The sequence below is a fragment of the Bubalus kerabau genome, chromosome 15 (genome assembly GCF_029407905.1).
Source record: "Bubalus kerabau isolate K-KA32 ecotype Philippines breed swamp buffalo chromosome 15, PCC_UOA_SB_1v2, whole genome shotgun sequence".
NCBI classification, from domain to species: domain Eukaryota; kingdom Metazoa; phylum Chordata; class Mammalia; order Artiodactyla; family Bovidae; genus Bubalus; species Bubalus kerabau.
The window spans coordinates 21,903,075-21,924,998 of NC_073638.1; the positions used below are offsets into that span (position 1 = coordinate 21,903,075).

General features: G+C 38.5%; 1 protein-coding gene across 3 annotated transcripts in view; it reads left to right on the top strand.

The window, feature by feature from the left end:
- Positions 1-21,924, top strand: part of SIK2 (salt inducible kinase 2) — a 123,168-nt gene that overhangs the window by 69,364 nt on the left and 31,880 nt on the right. For all 3 annotated transcript variants that reach the window (XM_055547940.1, XM_055547942.1, XM_055547941.1), the window contains exon 4: positions 15,154-15,315. In XM_055547940.1, the coding sequence (XP_055403915.1) occupies positions 15,154-15,315 (162 nt within the window). The remainder of the gene's footprint in view (positions 1-15,153; positions 15,316-21,924) is intronic.

Here is a 21,924-nt window from a genome sequence, read left to right on the forward strand (position 1 = left end):
TCCAAAGTATCTTTACTGCCTTTTTTCTGTATGTTACGGGGATATGCATGTTTGATGAAGCCTCATTCTTTTCATGGCATGAACTGCAACTTAATTATAGTAGTTCAAAAGCCTGCCAGTCCAGTGTTTGTCATTTACCCTCGTGATGAAATTTTCTTTAGGCAACTCACAGGCTGGCACTGATTGCTTAATCCTGTAGATTTCAAAGGATCAAATCCAAGGTCATTGACAGATCTCACTGTTTTTTTCCAATTTGTTTGGTTAATAGACATCCTTATTTATACAAAAGCTTAATGGTTCACAAATATTTGAATAGTACATAAGCTATCCTATTTGAACTGTTGGTAATACTAGCACATGATGGACTTCAAAAATAGAGCAACCTCAGACTTTCTCCAAGGCTTTAGCTTCAGCTCCTCTCAGGATTACACAGCTCTAAAAGTCCATAGTATTATGAGACATGTTAAACTCCTATAGGATATTCTTTGACTGTTCCTAGAATGTTTAGTAAACCTTAGAGTAGCAAATTTTAAATTCAGAATTATTAAGGGAATCTACTTTTAAAATTGCTAACATTCTTGTAATAATTGGCTAATTATTAGATTTAGCATGCCTTAACAAATTCCTGGAAAGTAAAATGGGCTTACTATTAATTTTTTTTTCCTTTGTTCAAAGAGGAAGGAACAAGAGGATCTAAAAGATTGATTAGAAAGATAGGTCAGAGACTGTTGAGAAACTGCTAACTAAACAACAATAAGGTAGTCAGAAAACTCTTGCTCTGAAATGCATGTACACCACCTATGAGCGAGTACAAGGACTTTTCGTGTTTTTCAAGTCATGGAACCATGTTCTAACTTTAGTGGATATGGAGCTTTGAGAAGAGTGCAGACTCTTCTAAACTCTGTAGATCTGACCATTATTGGTTTAAACTCTGACTGTAATAAAAATTTCTGGATTAGTGAGACTGGTACCAAATTGTATCTTAGAGTGCTTAAACTTTTGTATGTCAGCAGTACGTGATAATAGTATGTTTGGTTTTCCTAATAGTAATGATTAGAAACCCATGCTGATCTCTTTTATGGTTAGCCACACCTGTAACACAAGGCTAGCCACTTAAACCACCTGGAGACATCATTAAATGTTAGAGTTGAATCTGCACACCCAACTCTATGAAGTCATGTCCCTTGTGGAATATTAATCTTTCAAAGGCCACAAGAGAGAAGTTTGCTCAAGACTATTCCTGTTCCTCTGTTATTCAGGATCTTCACCACTATATTCTTAAAACCAGTAGGTTTCATAAGCATTTACAGCTTCTTGTCTTTTGTTAAAAAGAAACATTTATTAATTAGCTACGTGATTAGAGGCCTTAATTGTTTTTTGTCACTCTGAGTACTCTTGTTTTGGCATACTGCGTGCGTGCTAAGTCGCTTCAGTCACGTCTGACTCTTTGCAGCCCGGTGGACTGTAGCCCACCAGGCTCCTCTGTCCATGGGATTCTCCAGGCAAGAATACTGGAGTGGGTTGCCATGCCCTCCTCCAGGGGATCTTCCCAACCCAGGAATCAAAGTACTACCAGCTTTATGAAATGTCAGATATTGTTATCTGAAACTATCAGAAGTAGGGATCCAAGCTTTCCTAACCGTATTAGACCCCTGAATACTGCCCAAAGCATAACCATTTACCTTTTATCTTTCCTGTGAGCATCTTGGATTTGATCTGTTTTCTCGAATCATCTCCACTTAGGATTCTGTCCTTTCCACATCCCTGATACATCTAACTTGTCTCCAGCCCTAAAATAGGTGTCCTCAGGATTTTTATACCATCAATTACAAGGAAAAAGATTTGATAAAAATAAACCAAGGGGGTTACTTACAGCTGATTCACATTGTTGTACAACAAAACCAACACAACATTGTAAAGCAATTGTCCTTCAATTAAAAATTTGAAAAAAAAATAAAGAGAGAACTGTACACTTAAAAATGGTTAAGATAATACTTTTTGTTATGTGTGTTTTACCACAAAAAAGTTTTTTTAATAAATAAACCAGGGGGAAGTTTGAAGTCACATTTTTACACAAAGTTGATATCTACTGAAGTATTAATATTGAATTAAAAAGCAGCCTTAGAGGCAGTCAGAAGATACGAACTTGCAGTTATGAAGTAAATAAGTACTAGGGGTACAATGTACAACATGATAAATATAATTAACACTGCTGTATGTTATATATGAAAGTTGTTAAGAGTGAATCCTGAGTTCACATCACAAGGAAAAAACTATTTTTTGTTTCTGTTATTTTGTATCTATATGAGATGATGGAAGTTCATTTTGATAATTGTTTCATGATATTTGTAAGTCAAATCATTATGCTATATACCTTAAACTTATACAATAATGAATATCAATTCTATCTTAATAAAACTGGAAACAAAATAAAAAGCAGCCCTAGAAATTATATTGTGTATTAAGTATGTTTAGAAACTGAGACCTAGAAAGATGAAGTGATTTGCATAATAGCTGAGAGTAGAGTCCAGTGTTTTCAACATTAGTGCATGTCCATTTCGGTGCATTTTCTTTAATTACTTCCTTGACTTAGGAATAGCCCTAAGTAACCCCTCTGTCTGTTTTATCTTCCTTTGGAATTGAATCGTAATTGGTTCTTCAGAACCATGTCTAATCAGTTGTCCCCCTTACCCAGCGCTGAATCTGGAAGGAGGAGGCAGTGGGCAAGGGCTGGGGGCTGATAATGGGCAGACTGGCTTGGAAAACATGATCACGTGACATGCTTCTGCCAGGAAACCAGACTAGTCTGTTTTGCATCATCTTATATAACAGAGCCAATAACTAAGACAGTCTACGTGAGCAGTTGTTCTTCAGGAGGAATCAAATTGGTTTTGATATCTAAAAAAATCATTCAGATGTGTAAAAATAATACGGGTGTACATATAATAGGAAACACAAAATATTGCATAAATTCTGTGGCAAAAGCATTCAAAAGATTTCCTTGTATAATTACAATTCATTTTATAGCTGAGCAAATTCTCTTTTCTAATACTGGACACTTTATCAGTCATATTTTTGCTATAATAATATTACATAACTCCACAACTCAGTGATTTACATCAACAATTGTGTTTTGTCTGTGGGTCAGCTGGGGTCACTTTATTTCAGGCTGTAGGTTGGGTTCAGTCTGTTTCAGTGTCTCTCATTCTGAGGCTCTTCTCATGACACTTGGTAGAAACACATGGGATCAAGTCAGACCACACTCTTTTCCCATGACCAAGCACAAAGGCCATAGGGCGAGGATGTATAGCATCTATTCTACTGGGAAGCACACGGCAGAGAGGATAGATACATATAATCTTTTTACAGGGGTGAAGGAAAGATACAGGAACAAAAATCTGCCACAGAAATAGTTCAACTTTGTAATGTCAGTTTGTTACTGAATTAACCGTCCTCTTTGATTTCTGAATAGTTGAGCAAGTACCTCAGTTCAGTTCAGTTCAGTCGCTCAGTCGTGTCCGACTCTTTGCAACCCCATGAATCACAGCACGCCAGGCCTCCCTGTCCATCACCAACTCCCGGAGCTCACTCAGACTCATGTCCATCGAGTCAGTGATGCCACCCAGCCATCTCATCCTCTGTCGTCCCCTTCTCCTCCTGCCCTCAATCCGTCCCAGCATCAGAGTCTTTTCCAATGAGTCAACTCTTCGCATCAGGTGGCCAAAGTACTGGAGTTTCAGCTTTAGCATCATTCCTTCCAAAGAAATCCCAGGGCTGATCTCCTTCAGAATGGACTGGTTGGATCTCCTTGCAGTCCAAGGGACTCTCAAGAGTCTTCTCCAGCACCACAGTTTAAAAGCATCAATTCTTCCGCACTCAGCTTTCTTCACAGTCCAACTCTCACATCCATACATGACCACAGGAAAAACCATAGCCTTGACTAGACGAACCTTTGTTGGCAAAGTAATGTCTCTGCTTTTGAATGTGCTATCTAGGTTGGTCATAACTTTCCTTCCAAGGAGTAAGTGTCTTTTAATTTCATGGCTGCAGTCACCATCTGCAGTGATTTTGGAGCCCAAAAAAATAAAGTCTGACACTGTTTCCACTGTTTCCCCATCTATTTCCCATGAAGTGATGGGACCGGATGCCATGATCTTCATTTTCTGAATGTTGAGCTTTAAGCCAACTTTTTCACTCTCCACTTTCACTTTCATCAAGTACCTAGGGTCTCGTTTTTTCCAGATAGTTCTTCCCTTTCACTGTTCTCCTTTCTCCTCTTTGACAAGTGACTTCACAATGTCATTATTACTTACCTGTGGAGGACCCCAGGAAACATACATCATAGTCAAGCCACTGGATGATAAATTAAGGGGCTTGACTTTTCCTGAACTTGTTTACCCAAGAAACTTCATTTGCTCTGTAACTAACTTTATTGAGAGAGATTCCTTGAAAAATTGTTCTTTCCCAGCACAGTTTAAACTACAGTCTTGAGTTCTCTGTGTACATTTCTGAATGAACCCATCCAGCCTGGCTTCATTGTTTTCCACTCACAATTCACCTGAAGAAGTCAGTGAAAAATAAGTAAATATATTTGCTGTTTGATTTATGAGTGAATGACAACAATATCTTAGATCTCAAGTATGTGCTAACCTTGTGTCCTTCGAGTATGTATATACAGAAACCAAAATATTAAAATTAACATGTTTTTTCCCTTCTTCATCTGCATCTTATTCTGTTTGTTTGGCTTTTAAATCCTAATTCCTAAAAATTGCATGGTTTGGTAAACCACAGCCTGTTCTTTAGCCTGTATTTCTTTCCTTCTTAAGAAATAATTGCATATCAAACTAGTTATCTGGATGTATTTATCTATGTAAAGAATGTGTTAGAAGTGTGACCAGATTGCATTTATAAATATTATTATAACACTACCATAAATTGGGTAAATAGCATACAACATCAGTAGTTCAGTTAAGAGTGACTCATTTATCAGTCCAGTCATATTCATTACTCTGAAATAATTCACAACAGACCTTGAGGTCCTGTAAAGATGATAAAAATAGGTGAGATGAAAATACCTATTTAAGGAATTGTCTGGAATGTTTAATGCCACTGAGATGACATCATCATCTGGTAGTATTAAATATGAGTCTGGGCACTTTCCTAGGCTATTCAGTTGACATTAAAAAAAAATGCCATCTTAAAAGCAGTTCTGGTACAGTTAATGAAATGTTACCACATATATCAAAATCAGTAAGAAAACCAGCTATTGCTCTAAAATTGTATTAAGAGTCTTCATAATGTTTTATACAATATCTCATCTTAACATCTGTAAGCCAGTATTACCTCATGACATCTATTATCTTGAAGAGCTAGTTTTTATTATTTAACCTTCTTTTCTCATGTGTATTGTAAATTTGTTTGCATTATTAGGGACTGAGTTTTATTTCTTTTTGGCTCTCGCATCAGTCATCAGGATCGTTCCCATAGGGGTGGTTAAATTTTTTATTTGAAATTTTACTTGATGGAACTGTATTGCTTATTAACATAGAGTTCAGAGTTTCAGATTATTTTTAAGTACTTCTGAATTGTGAGTTAGGTCAGGTCTCTCACCTACTTGAAACTGTTTAGAAATTTCCCAATATTTTAAATATAGACTCCCTCTTTAGGCTTGTAAATTCTTGCTGAGTTTGACCTTGGTTTTTTTTGTTTGTTTGTTTGTTTTTTCTTTTTTGTTGTGTTTTGTTCTTAATTTTATATTAGAATATAGCTGATTGACAGTGTTGTGATAGTTTCAGGTGGACAGCAAAGGAAATATATACATGTATCCCTTCTGCCCCAAACTCCCCTCCCATCCAGGCTGCCACATGACATTGAGCAGAGTTCCTGTGTCATACAGTAGGATCTTGTTTATTGACCTTGCCTTTTCAGTTTCCTCCTATGCCTTCTCCTTTTCTTTGATCTTATGACTTAGCCTTGGATTGGTTTCTTCTGTTCTTGAATGCTTTTCTCCAGAATTGAAATAGTACCTTCTCGTAAAGGCCTCTCCTGATTACTCTGTATAAAATAGCCTCTCCCAGATACTTTCCAGAGGGTCACCCTATTTCTCTGGCATTTATTATACTTCATGATTATAATTTTTATCTCCTTATTTATTGTTGTTTACTCCACCCAAATAAAAATTTCATGAGGTCAAAGTGCTGACGTAGTGGCTGACACAAAAAGGTCACTAAGGTGTTTGTTGAACGAATGAATAAACAGATGACTGTTTACTTTAAACTCACAATAAAGTGTGACTTTCTTCCTTAATTTGATTCCATGAGAGAGAAAGCGCTGTGCTTCAAGACTGATCTGAAAAGAATCAGTACGATTGAGGGCCCATGTCATCATATGCTACTATGCTCATTATTCCTGGGCTTCCCTGCTGGCTCAGACGGTAAAGAATCTGCCTCTAATGCAGAAGACCCAGGTTCTATCTCTGGGTTGTGAAGATCCCCTGGAGAAGGGAATGGTTACCCACTCCAGTATTCTTGCATTGGAAATCCCATGGACAGAGGAGCCTGGCTGGTTATAGCCCATGGGGTCACAAAGAATTGGACACAGTTGAACAACTAATACTTTGACTTTCTTTCTTTTTTTTTTTTTTTAATTTTATTTTATTTTTAAAACTTTACATAATTGTATTAGTTTAATACTTTGACTTTTCATTGTTCTTTGCGATTGAATTTATTCTGATTCATAATTGAGATGTGTCTGTGTGCTTTTTTAAGATCTGTACACATATATGGAAACTGGACCCCAAATCATGTTCTTTGTATATATTTATTTTTACAAGTCTTCTTTCTTGATTTTTCTATTAAAGATTTCAAAACTGGAAATATAATTTTTTTCTGAAGCTTATTTTGTGTCATAACTACTAGACTCATATCAGACACAGCAGAGAGTAAGATGTTTTCATACAACAGGATAAAAATTGCTGTGTATATATAGAAATCAATAGACTAGAATAGATATGGAAATAAAATACTCTTAAAAAGGTTCTATGCTATAAAGTTCGGAGAAGGCAATGGCACCCCACTCCAGTACTCTTGCCTGGAAAATCCCATGGACGGAGGAGCCTGGTAGGCTGCAGTCCATGGGGTCACTAAGAGTCGGACACGACTAGGTGACTTCACTTTTCACTTTCATGCATTGGGGAAGGAAATGGCAACCCACTCCAGTGTTCTTGCCTGGAGAATCCCAGGGACGGGGGAGCCTGGTAGGCTACCGTCTACGGGGTCACACAGAGTCAGACACAACTGAAGTGACTTAGCATAGCATAGCATAGCATGCTATAAAGTTAGACTTCATCTGAGGAGCAGGTAAGGTAGGACATTCCCACAAAGAACAAATTTGAGATTTATTACTGAAAAGTCAGAGTAGATAGGGGCCTAAATAACTTGTCCAATGTCATTCAGCAGTGAAAAGTAGAAACAGCATTCATAATCAGGCTTGTCTGATCCCATAACTTTCTGCTATATTTTGATGTCTTCCTATGTACAAGGAAATCAGAAATTTATTTTACTTATGTATTTTTCTAAAGATATGACAATTTTTTGAAGTCATCTGCTTGTGTCCATTACTGTCGTCAGATATCACCATCTGTTGGCTTCTCTGTGGGGTTTACAAATAACGTTAGAAAAGTTTGACCATATTTGCTTTTAATTGTCCCTCAAAACTTAAATGTATAGTCAAAGAAGTTGATTGTAAATAATCTTTAAAACTTTAAGCTCTGTAACTAAAAGCTCATCTTACTTCTCAGAAGACTGTGGTTTGTTTCAGTAGTTACACATAGCTTGAGGAACAGATGCAAACAATCTAATGTAGGGAAATTGCTGAAAGCACAATTAAACTGCCAGAGTATACCACAAGCAACAATTTCCTTTAATTTTTGACAAACTCCCAATTTGAAATGATTATGTACTTACAGAAACAAACAGAGAAAAGCAAAATGTTTTAAAATCTATAGTTTCATATTCATAAATGTGTCTACATTAAAAGTTTAATGTAGTTTAATAGTATAAATAATATTATAGTCTAGTATTTTAAATTAGGATAACCCTCGTTATCCTAATTCAATACAGATCATACAACTAATCTATTTTCTGTTCGTGTTTACAAGTGTAAAGTGGTACATGTATTAACGTGCTAAAAACTGTTTTTCAGGTTTTTGTTTAATGCACCTTCCTTTCTTAATTATATTTTATCCAAGAGTGATTGGTTAGAACCAGCACAGACTAAATTGATGAAGACCAGAGTCCTAATTTATAGTGAGATGGTTTTATTTTATAGTGATACCTTGTACTGATTAAAGGTAAGGAATGTTAGAGGAAAAGATGAATAAAGATTTGAATATGGGGCTTGAAGATAATGGATCTTCAAAGTATTTTGAAGAGAATAAATGAACCAATTTTGATTACCTTATTAGAGCTTCAGGATTCATAATGGTCAGATTCCTAAAACACTATCTGTCTTCAGATTTAGTCTTTGTAAATTTGTGGGTTAGGAATGTCTGACCAGGATTTAATTATCAGAGGTCGTTTGATTTTTGTCTTTTTTTTTTTAAAGGCTATTTCACCATAGAATATTAAATTGGCATCAACATTTTTACTTTACTCCCAGATTACAGACTGATGAAATTACAAATTAAATCCCTTTAGCATAACATTAAGTATGTAATTGCATAAAGTATTAATCTTTTCCTCTGTTACCCAGCTCCAGCTTTAAGGAATACTAATAATTTCTGGGGGAAGAGCATTAAGCTTAAAGTTAGTCATTCGGAGAGTCTGACTCTCCTGAAATTTGAGGAGAGTCACCTGACTGGGTTTCTCCACTCTGATAAGAGCCTTGGAAAGCTGCTCCTTATCCCAGGGGAAAGACAAGGGGTGCCACCTGGGGTGGTGGTGGTGATGAGGACAACCATGATGATGGTAGCAGCTACGATTTACTGAGCATATATGAGCACAGTCATGCACTGTGCTATGAAATCTAGACTCCTACAAAAGCAAGGTGAAAACTTTCATTAATTATACCATATAAAACTTAAATCTTGAAACCTACTTTTTGGGGCTTTGTGTGCACGCGTGTCCAGTCGCTCGGTTGTGTCCGACTCTTTGCAACCCCATGGACTGTAGCCTGCCAGGTTCCTCTGTCCATGGGATGTTCCAGGCAAGAATACAGGTGTGGGTTGCCATTTCCTCCACTAGGGGATTTCTCCAGCCCAGGGATCAAACCCACGTCTCCTGCTGCTCCTGCATTGCAGGCGGATTCTTTACCACTGAACAATCTGGGAAGCCCAATTGGGGCTTTAGCTATACTTAATTCAGGGATTGGTAGAAGATGATGCTTGAAATTTTGAGGTTGAGTGACTGTAAGATGATAGTTATAGTGACTTAGAAGGTGGTAGTGAAGTTTATAAAAAGAAAAATGAACTCAGTCTTGATAACACCACAGTAGCAGAAAGAAAATCTGTGTAGGTCCACAATTGTGTTAGTTATTGAAAGGTTAAATGTGCTTGCTAGATCTAGTGAAAGTCACTCAGTCATGTCTGACTCTTTGCCACCCCATGGACTGGATAGTCCATGGAATTCTCCAGGCCACAATACTGGAGTGGGTAGCCTTTCCCTTCTCCAGGGGATCTTCCCAACACAGGGATCGAACCCAGGTCTCCCACATTGCAGGCAAATTCTTTACCAGCTGAGCCACAAGAGAAGCCCCTTGCTAGATCTAGAGGAAGTTCTAATCAGGGAATGAAATCCCTTAAGGAAGAATTTCCTAACTTTGATTAAATTAAGATTTTATAGACCCCCTTGCAATTGCACATAAAATTTTACGTGTGTCTTTGTATGTGAGTATAATTTTCATTAGATTCTCAATAGAATTTGTGACCAGAAAATTCCAGGTCAGATGTTACAACATATTTTGAAGTGACTGAAGAAGAACCCCCGAGACTGGCAATAAATGAGAAGGATGTGAAAGAAAACTAAAATCATTCAGTTAAGAATAAAGCAGACCAGGACTTCCCTGGTAGTCCAATGGCTATGACTCCTTGCTCCCAATGCAGGGGGCCCAGGTTTGATCCCTGGTCGGGGAACTAAATCCCACATGCCACAACTAAGAGATCTCATAACACAACTAAGACTCAGCGCAGCCAAATACATTAAAAAAAAAAAAAAAGAATGAAGCAGATCAAAGATTATCCCTACGAAGGTAAGAGTTTAGATTAATTCTATGAGGGAAGGAGCATAGGAAAAGAACAGCGAAAGGCCAGAGCTATACTATGGTAGTCTTAAGTGATTGAAGAGAAAGTAGAGACAATTAGTGAAAGAGATGGAGAAAAACCAGACAAACACAGAATCAACAGGAAGAGATGTTTATTTTGGGAACCAATTAAGTATAAACTAATAATTGAAAGGTCATAAGAGATGAAAGCTGAGAAAGTTTCCAGGGACATTAAAGCAGTGTTGGTGGAGTGTGAAATAAACCATATCACAAGGAAGAATAGCTTCCCTGGTGGCTCAGTGGTAAAGAATCTGCCTGCAGTGCCGGAGACCTGGGTCCAGTCCCTGGGTCGGGAAGATCTCCTGGAGAAGGAAATGGCTACCCACTCCAGTGTTCTTGCCTGGAGAATCCCATTGACAGAGGAGCCTGGTGGGCTACAGTCCTGGGATCACAAAGAGTTGGACATAACTTAGTGACTAACACTTTCACAAGGAAGAATAAAGGAAAAGAAAAAGATAAATGAAGCAAATAAGGCAAAATGTTGATAACTTTTCAATCTGGAGAATTACACTGTTTTCTCCACTTTCATGTATGTTTGAAACTTCTGTAATAAAAAAAAATAAATTTCAGATGCAAAAATACTAGGATATATTTATTCCTGTGTTAGCCTTTATCACGTGCATGCATGCTAAGTCACTTCAGTCGTGTCCAACTCTTTGCGACCCCATGGACTGTAGCCTGCCAGGCTCCTCTGTCCATGGGATTCTCCGAGCAAGAATACTGGAGTGGGTTGCCATGCCCTCCTCCAGGGGATCTTCCTGACCCAGGGATTGAACTTGCATCTCCTGTGGCTTCTGCATCGCAGGCGGATTCTTTACCACTGAGCCACCAGCGAAGCCCAGCCTTTACCGCAGTTTATTGTAATTGCCTGTTTACTTGTCTGTACCAATATTTCTCAAATTGTCAGTATTGAAAGACAAAGTTTTTTTTGATTGGCCGATATGTCACAGACCATGATGTTTATCAAAATATGATAAAAATCAATTATTATAAGAGCAAAATTGGGGGGAAGGACATACAAAATATAGGGTTTACCTGGTGGCTCCAATGGTAAAGAATCTGCCTGCAATGTGGGAGACCAAGATTTGATCCCTGGGTTGGTAAGATGCCCTGGAGAAGGGAATGGCAACCCACTCCAGTACTCTTGCCTGGAGAATCCCATGAACAGAGGAGCCTGATGGACTAAAGTCCATGGGGTTACAAAGAGTCAGACATGACTGAGCGACTAACACTTTCACACATACAAAATATAGCCTTAAAAGGGCTTGTTGGGACTTCCCTGGCAGTCCAGTAGCTAAGACTTCTTGTTCCCAGCTCAGGGGGGCACAGGTTCAATCTCTGGTCAGGGAACTAAGTCTCACGGGCTGCAGCTAAAGATCTGGCGTGCTCAAAGGCTGAAGACTGCACGGGCCACAGCGAAGACATGGTACAGCCAAATGCATACGCACTTTTTAAAGTTTTGTTATCAAAACCAAAAAACATAAAATTAACAATGAGAACAAATGTAAACATAAGAAAGAATTTTTTAGAACTATCCCTTCCTCAAAAATACATAGGCAGTTCATATAGAGAATTCCTATTTCACTTATAAGTTTTTTCTGTAACCATAATTAAGTAGTTTTTTAATCTGAAATGTGTGCTTTTTGCATTTTATCTTTAAACCTTGTGCATTAATTTGAGTTGGATTGATAACAGTGCCCCTCATGGGGATGATAATTTGCAGTCACGGGTTTTTACCTTGGTTATTTTCTGATCTCTGGGGGTTAGTTCTGGGGGTTGTCTGCACTGCAGAAATCATAAAGAGTAGGGAAGAGCATAGATATGCTGAAATACGTGCTGAGATTTTTGCTTAAGAAGTGAAAATTCCACCTCTGTAAATGGTGTCTTACTCTCTGGAACATGAATGTTGTCGTTTTTCTCACAGTGTTATAGGTTTATTGACATATGATGACTGTAGCTTCAGATATACCCCCACTTTGTTTTACAGACAGTCCCTTCCTGCCAAGCTACAAAGCTTTTTAACCCCCTGGGCTATAGTAGTTCCAGTTTGGACTGATCACTTCAAAAAACCATCAGTTACTGTAGATTCTATTGTGCATCCCAGGACTCATTTTGTAGGCAATAGTTTGGGTTATTTTTCTACATATATTTACATGTACTTATTCATATTGCATCTGTTAAGTTTCTCTCTGTTGTCAAAAATCTCAAAAAATTTTTTTCCATTGATCCACATTGACTCAGAATTTTCAACAGGAAGAAATTCTGTCTATTTGGAAAAGTCAGTCATTTGTCTGTGGAAAGATTGTCTAATTTAGTGATACAGTTTAAGTAGCATTTATCTAGACTCTTAGGAAGGTTATAACTAACTTGTCAAAAGATAATCCCTACATAAAGCATACTGCATTCCCCTTGGGAATTTGCATTTGCCCTTAATTAACTTATGTCCCTGCTCATCCAGAGAAATGAGGCTCAGTTTACTATTATGAATAGAAAGCACATTGTTCACTTGCCAATGTATTTAGAGTCACTCTGATGATAGTTTGGACAGTTTGGCTGAAAAGTCTACAGATTTGTTCTTAAGTGATCCTTTTTCCCCTCTTACAAGTATGAATGGCTACTTTGTGCTCTATAAAGGCAAAGGGGAGTTGTGACAAACTCATCTCAGTCTGTTAACAGTACATATATAAAAATATATAAAAGTTCACTCACCTTTAAAGCCTGTAACATGTAGAGTAGAGCACTCCTGCTCCATACTTTCATCATATTGTTTTTGGAATGTTTCATGATACCATCTGTATTAAGACCTTAGTCAGCTGTGTATTCAGTATTTTACCTCTGTTATTTTGTGCATAGTGCTATAAACAATGTGGGGAGTACAGAAGAGAATGATATGGGTCTATCTTCAAGAAGCTTAAATGAAGGGATCTTTTATTTTCTAACGCACAGAGTGTTAGAATAAGGGCTGCATGTGTCTGCACATTAGATGTTTATGCTATACATACAGATAATGAAAGTACAAGACAGTGCATTATAAGTGAGAAGGAGTCCAGAGGAGAGCTATTATTAAATACCACCTGAGAAACGGCTCAGACGGTAAAGCGTCTGCCCGCAATGTGGGAGACCCGGGTTCCATCCCTGGGTTGGGAAGATCCTCTGGTGAAGGAAATGGCAACTTACTCCAGTATTCTTGCCTGGAAAATCTCATGGATGGAGCCTGGTAGGTAGGCTACAGTCCATGGGGTCACAAAGAGTTGGACACGACTGAGCGACTTCACTTCACTCCTTCACCTGAGAGATGAGGGGCTCATTCAGGGCAAGGTGGCGTTTGAGCAGGGTTTTGAAAGGATAGTTAGGACTTTAGCAGGAGGCTAATAAAGAAGTTTGATACAGTTTTTCAAAAATGTTTTTCAAAGGTTCTAGTACCAGAGCAACCATGCACTTACCAATTGTCTGAATTCAGCCAGATTACTTGGTGCCTTGAGTTTCCTCATCTACAAAATGGGAACTAGAGTAATAGTTATCATAGAGGACTTTTAGGAAGATTAAGCGAGATACTGTGATATGAACATGCTTGATAAACTGTAAAGTGCTATACAAATGTTAGTAAACTTTAAAGTAAATATTGAGGATGGCATTAGCCAAAAAGATGGAATTAGAAAACCAGTAAAACCACAAAGCCTAGAGCAGAAAATACGTGACGATGACTGTGAATATTAATGCACTCATACAGTTCCTAACTTCAGAAAAAATCTTAAACTGAAAAGCGTTTCAGGTTTTATGTTGACCCCATTTTCCTGAAAAGATCATGTCAGAGGCCTTTCAGATCTTCAGGTGAAACTTGAATAAATTGTAATGTTTAGTTTTATGAATTCATATAGAATTAATTTTCAAATAAAATACTTTAATAGATATTATAATATTGCATAGAAAGAGCTAATGTATCTTGCAAAGTATACTTGTTTAGAGGACATGGTTTTGAGAACAAGTCTGCATGTTTTAGGGTAGATCAGCATTGCTCCCCTGAACAAGATAACAAGGTGTGAATTATTTAAGCTACTTCCAGGGACTGTTATATCTTCTATTACAGATGGTTTGTCTAATAACTTCACAAATGGTTGTTTAAAGGAAGGATAGCCCTTGTCTGATGAGAGGTTCGAGAATTTATTTATGTTCTTTGTTTTAAATAAATTTTATTTTTAAAAGATGGTTAGGAAAAGTATTCAAAAATTTATTACAAAGAGCAAAGAGAATGTTGAGGCTTTAAAATGCATTTTTAGTAAAGTTTAAAAATAAAAAAAAATAAATAAATAAAATGCATTTAAAAAAAATTGAAGTACAGTTTTTTTATTTTTAATTTTTATTGGGGTATAGTTGATTTATGGTGTTGTGTTACTAAAGTCTAGTTGATTTGCAGTATTATTAGTTTCAGGTGTACAACATATTGATTCCATATTTTTACAGATTATACCCCATTTAAAATTATTATAAAATATTGGCTGTATTTTCCTGTGCTATACAGTAAATATATCCTTGTTGCTTATTGATTTTGTACATATTAGTTTGTACCTCTTAACCTAAAGAAGCTTTTTGAATTATGCTGTATTATGCCAATTGCTGTTGTCTGGTCTTGGGCTCTGTCCACTTATCCAGACTCCAGTAAAATATGTTTGGAATTATTTTTCTCAGAACAAGGAACTTGGAAACTGTTTTACTTCAACCCTAACTCTCATTATTAAAAGAAGTTTTTGAGGGGGAAAAAAATCCTGATACTAACAGTGGGTTGTTTTCTTTTTTTTGGTATGTATGAGTAATTCTAAATTCTTTCTCCTTTTACAGACTACCTTGCTAACCATGGCCGGTTAAATGAGTCTGAGGCCAGGCGCAAATTCTGGCAAATCCTGTCTGCTGTTGATTACTGTCACGGTCGACAGATTGTGCACCGTGACCTCAAGGCTGAAAATCTCCTGCTGGATAACAACATGAATATCAAGATAGCAGGTAACTGGGACGCTGCTGGCTCTGACGTGGTCAGACGTGAGCCACAGCGCTCGGGGTGTGCAAACAGACCTGCAGGCAGAGGTTCAGGAGCACGCCTACCTGGGACTTCACACCCTCTCAGAGTGTATTTTATCTGTTCCTTAGTCCTGTGTGTAATGAAAAGTAAGGGAAAAAAGAGAAAAAAAGAGAAGTAAGGAAAATAAGTTGAACACGCAGCGTGGCAGGACTCCGACTGGGGTCTGATTTGCATCCTCAGTCTAGTTTGTGCTCAGGCCCCTCTGTGGTGCTCCACTGAGTGTGAGTATTTGGAGGGGCCGAGGGGGCTGGAGGAGCAGCGAAGGTTGCTGGCGCTCTGCCCTGCTCTCTTCAGTATGACTGGTGGCTGGAGAGAGGTCGCAGACAGAAATAAGACAAAGGAGGTGACCGCAGGAGAATGAGAGTGCTGGGGACACAGAAGCACCTTGCCTTCTTCTGATACAGTGGAGTTTTGATTTACAACATGGAGAATAAGATTATTTTTGCTAGTTTTCCTCCTACCCTTTTCACAATTAACAAAGACTTTTATAGTTTATATTCCAAGTTTACTTATTCACATGGTCAAAACTCTCATTCAGTCAGTAAGTATGTGTCAGGTACTATGCTGTGCTAGGTACTGAGGATACAAATCAAAAAGTCATTTCTTGTGATCTTAAAAGCCTAGTGGAGAAGTAAGAATAATGAAAATACAACATGATAAGTGCCCAAAACTGTACATACAGACTGCAATAGAAGTATAGTTGTCAGAACATCAGTCTACCTGAGAAATCAAGAAGCTGCACAGAGAAGGAACTACTTGAATTCAAGCTTGAGAGATGAGGCAGAAGCTTGCCAGGGAGATAAACAGAAGTAAAATATTACAGACAGGCAGGCCAACTGTGTAAATGTCACAGGTAAAAGAGAGAGAAAGGGATTGAGATTCAAATGGTGGGGAATGATTGCTCACTATTGGGTAAATAAAAAATCTGTAGGCATGGGGGGTTGATACAGGAAGAACAGGTCTGCAAGGGTCAGAATATGAAAAGTGTTGAAGACCATGAAAAAGACGGTAGAGTTTATTCTGCAGGTAATAGGGAGCATAGCCTGTTGGAGCTTTTCGTGTGGTGTGGGGATAGAGCGGGACTGGATAAGACGATCAGATTTGCGTGTTAGAAGGATGTCTCACTCTGGCCACAGAGTGCAGACAGGTGGCAGATGCGGGTGAGGCTGGGCAGGAGACGAATCAGGAATCTGATGCGTTTGTCCAGTTAAGAAAATGCGGGTGGCACCAGAGTAGCAGCAGCAGAGTCTGCAGGTGTGGGAAGGAGAGAGGTTTGTTTCGGTTAGAGCTTGGAAGAGCATCAAGGGCACAAAGCAAAAGTTTAGCAAAGTTGCAAGAGGCGGCGATTTGTCCTAGGTTCATTAAAAAGGGACAGACATCCACACGAGAGAAGCTGAGCAAGAAGTGGATGACTAACTTGGGTGGGTACCCACTGGACTAAGTTTAGGGAGAAAGCAAATGCCTTAATTTGCTGCATCGTGGTATAAAATAGAAGTGAGAAGCCTCTGATTCATGCATTTAGCTGGCCTATTTCTATGCCATTTATCATCAGTTTTTGTCTTGGGCATTTAGGGAAGGCAAACAAATTAATTTTACTTACTTTTTTTTACTTTAATTTTAATAACTAATATTAAATGCCACTGTTAAGTATGTTTCAGGGAGTAATGGATTTTTCATTCTGTAGTCTTTGATTTTTTTCCTCTAATAGAATTGCCTAAATAGGACAGCATTTTTACGTTACTTTGCTACATTCCCATTATATATATAAAGATTTGTATTGATTTGTCTTTTTGTTTTAAAAATGTAGTATTAGTGTTTATGTAATTTAAATGCAGTATTAGTGGTTCTGTAATTTATAATGTATATTCATTTCTCCCACTTTTCCTTTTGGCCCTTCCTTTGGTCCCATTCATGTCACTTCTTTTTGCAAACCTTCTGTAGTGCAGACCACTGGAATTTTTTGTTTACTTCTCTTTGAAAGCATCAGCTGCCCCAAAGTTGTCCTTGTCAGAGAACGCTCTTGGTTTTTTGTTTTTTTTTTCTTTTTCTTTTTTTGGGGGGTGGGGGGTGTTCTTTACTCTGTAAAAAACAATACCTTTATTAAAGGAGTTCTGGGAGTCATTTCAGGCAGAGAAAGAAATGTTAGATGTGGGAGTCATATATTATAGGAATTACAAAGTTCTCTGTCACAAACATGTCAAAATAGAGCACCAAAGAAACTTGCAACCAGAATATGCAGAATATTCCATTAAGGTTATAACCAAGTATTGCCTGGCTATAGTAATGTCTTCTGTAATTCTGACCTGTAAGCAGATAAACTTAGTATTTCTGTCATTATGTGAAATCTGGTTATTTGTTTGTTTTTGCTGTTTTTATTTTTGAATATTTGAACTTCAAAATCCTCTCATTTTCACCTGGAAGACAGGTGAAATGTCAGGAACCTACCGTGGTTGCCTGTGGTGACGCTAGCGTAACAGCTCACGCTTACTGAGCCTTCGCTCCTCAGGCGCTCTGCTGGGTGCTTGTGCCATTTAACCTTCACAGCAACCCAGGAGCTGCGCACCTATTGCGTTTTTTAGACGAAAAGCTGAAACACGAGAGAGATTAAGTCACTTGCCAAGGTGCCTCGGATTTTAATAAGCAGCAGACCCGGAGTTCAAGCCTGGTCTCTCTGACCACAGTATCTGTGCTTCTCGCAGCTCACCAGCTTGGTTTGTCAGTTACTCCTGAGGGAGTACTCACTCACTGAACTTTGGATTCTATCATTCCGTATTTATACGTTTAGTGTCCTTGATTCTGTGTCTCACAAGTGGATACACACACATACATGTACATGCAGTTTAGCTAAGCATTCAGATTTCCTTCCTGCCCACATTTTTTTCTCTTGTCACCCTCACCACCATTGACCCCAAATTTCAGCAAATGTTTATTAAGCATCTACTATGCTCCTCAGCTAAGTCCTAGAAATTCAGGTGTTTCGAGGCAAAAACAACAGCAGTGCAAAAAAGCTCAACTCTGCTCTTACCTCAAGGAGTTAATCTGTTCAGAACCAGACCTTTAAATGAATACAGCACAAAAAGATAATTGTCATACAAGCCATGAGGCTAGAAGAAGACTGTGCCTGGAAGAATGAGGAAAGTCATTAGTAAGACTTTATTAAGGAGGGAGGCGTTTGTGGTGGGATTAGGAAGAAGAAAGGAAGAGAGTTAGCTGAGGAGGTGAGGTAGGGATGGCAGCTTCAGGCAGAGGCAGGTAGGCCAGAGAACTCGGTGTGTAGGGAAACTGCAGACCAGAGCTAGTGGAGAGGAATTGTCAGTGAGGAGTGATAGGAAAAGAGCCTGGACAGGTAGCCGTGCGGGCTCACGAAGGATTCCACACAGCCTCAGAAGTGTAGGTGTGTTCCAGTGCTGTTAAAGAATTCCTCCAGAGTACTTATTTTTATCCATGGCTTTTCATCTAACTTTTTTATTGCCCTGCTTCCCTTTCAAAACATCATCTTCTGGCCTCTGAGGATTCTTCTTGAATTTTAAATAAATCTAACACATGTAGGAAAGATGGGGCTCCATGGAAAAATTACAGAACCTCAGAATAAAGTACAAAAAAATTATTCCCTCAAATTATACATTGTGTTTATTCTGCTTATAAACATCTCTTACTAAATGGGCTGAATAAATGAACTGTTTTAGCCATCCTCTACGGAGAAGGCAATGGCACCCCACTCCAGTACTCTTGCCTGGAAAATCCCATGGATGGAGGAGCCTGGTGGGCTGCAGTCCATGGGGTCACTAAGAGTCGGACACGACTGAGCGATTTCACTTTCACTTTTCCCTTTCATGCATTGGAGAAGGAAATGGCAACCCACTCCAGTTTTTTTGCAGGGAGAATCCCAGGGGCAGGAGAGCCTGGTGGGCTGACGTCTATGGGGTCATGCAGAGTCGGACACGACTGAAGTGACTTAGCAGCGGCAGCCATCCTCTATGTCGAAATTGGACCTCCCAGGTGGCGCTAGTGGTAAAGAACCTGCTTGTCAATGCAGGAGACACAGGAGGTGTGGGTTTGATCCCTGGGTTGGAAAGATCCCCTGGTGTGGGAAATGGCAACCCACTCCAGTATTCTTGCCTGGAAAATTCTATAGACAGAGAAGCCTGAGGGGCTACAGTCCATGGGGTCACAGAGTTGGACGTGCCTGAGCACATACATACACGCGTGTGTGCACACACACACACACACACAGTGAAATTAAAGAGACGTGTAAACCAAAACTAGGTTTAAATTAAAATATTTGCCTCTGTTTATAAGACAGAAAATGGAATGGAAGTATCAAACATGCTTTATTTTAATAAATGCAGAATCTTGGCTTTCAAATCAGATTCTCTTTTATGCTCCTCTAATGGGTAAAAGACTTCAGGTACTGGTGAGCCCTGGATTCACCCACACCTGTATATGCTCATCACCTCCAGCCTTCACAGAATACGAGTGTTGAGACATTCAGAATCAGGCAGAATGCAAAGAAATTTTGGCTTTCCTTAGTTTTAATAATTGCAGTACTGTTTCCTCCATGCTGTCTTTCAACTTTCCTAATCTGAAATGCTTACAATGAATACTTAGATAAGAATTAATGTGTATGAATTACTCAGAGAAAGTTTTCAAAAAATATCAGAAGTCAGACAAGGCGTCACGTAAAGAATGTGGAGTTTGATATCAGACGGTACTGGTGCAAATTCTAGCTGTGCCGTTTAGTAGCTGTGTGATCTTGGGCTGATTATTTAACTTCACCGAGCCTAGGTTTCCAAATATATTAAACAGAGATTAATCTGTTTGTCAGGAACATTGTAAGGATTAGTGATAATGTTAGACACAGGGAACTCGTAGGTAAGATTATGGGCTCTGGAGCCAGCCTACCTGGGTTTGAACCCTGGCTCTGCAGGTACTAGCTGCGTGACCTTGGACATGTTCCTTAATCTCTCTGTCCTCAGTTTCTTTATCAGTTAAAAGGGAGTGATGGAAGTTCATATCTCATAGTGGTTATTAGTAAATATTTGCACACTTCTAAGAACAGTGCCTGGTACATAGTTAGTACTAGTTAAGTGTTTGTTAAATAAATTGTTAATTAAAATTCCTGGCACCATGTAAACAGTAAAAGGTATTTATATTTAATGTATAATTGATTCCATGTGAAAACAAATCTTAAAAATTGATAGCCATATAACCCCCCACCATGTCTTTTTAATTACCAAGACTTAAAGTCTTATCAATATAAATCTCAGAGGTACAAGGAAAGTTTATCATTTATATTCTAAATTGTTTCTGCTTGATACAAATTAATATATTTTTCTAAGAGGGACCTTCAGTGTAATTAGTTGTGTGTAATAAGCCTAATAAATCTAACCTGTGCATCACAGGTCTCTTGTCGTTAGCCCAAGAGGAATACTTCCTTTCTGAACTGACCTGTAATCTACAAGTAGCCCATCATCTCTCATGATTGCTTCTAGCAATCTTCCTGCTTACTGGAAGAACTGGAGATCAGATTTCTGTATATATAATTCTAGTTTTCTGCCCTGGAACCAAAAAAGGGTGGGATAGGCTGAAACAGGTTTTGTTAATAAAATATTTATTAAAATATTAAAATATTTATTAAAAGTCTTCCATTTGTTATCCTCCTGCCACTAGTATTATGTAAAATGTGCAGAGAGCTTTGCATCAGCAAAGTGAGACCTTGTCTTTATCCGTCAAGCCTGCTTAGCCCTGGCCAGGCGTTAAGCCTGGAACATGGAAGGTGGCTCAAAGGCTTCTGTTTCCTTTTGTCTTATTTCTCCCCTCTTCATCTCCTTCCTCCTCCCCACTCCATTTTGGACTGAGGAAGAGCGTTTAATTCACCTCTCAGCTCACTAAACTCTCACTGGACAAACAGATGCCTCACCCCGGTCAGCAGGATCACATTTCACGTCAGCTGTGATGATTGTTCTTGTGTCCTCCTGTCAGGTAGGGAGGAGGTGACTGATGTTTGGCAGTAAACTGTGCAGCTGGCCTTCTCTTGCCGGTGGGCAACAAAATACGCATTGACGTCAGCGATGGCTGATTGGCATTCAGTTTGTGCAGTGGGTCAGCTCTGGCTCCACACTCTACCACCTTTCATTTGTCAGCTTTCATTTCCTCATAATTGTCTTCTTCTCTCCTATTATAATAACTGCAAAAGACATGTAACTCTTCAGCAAGACTGGATATCTGAATTCTACTGGCAGTTTTAGAAACAAGGATAAATTTAACACGAAAGCCATCTGCTTCTCTGTAGGAGGATTTTTAAAATTATAAATTAGACATTATAAAACACTATTGGAGATTAAAAGTTGCCTGGGTTGTGTTGATTCCTGGAAATCATTTACTTTTTTCTTAGCCTGAAGACTGGTTTTCAATGTCTTGGTTACTTTTTTCTTTTTTAAAAAAAATGACTTGAAATAGTTTACCTAAGGACTTCTATTTAGTCTTTGTCATGTAAATATTAAATCCTGAAAGTATTTAGTAATTCTATTTCA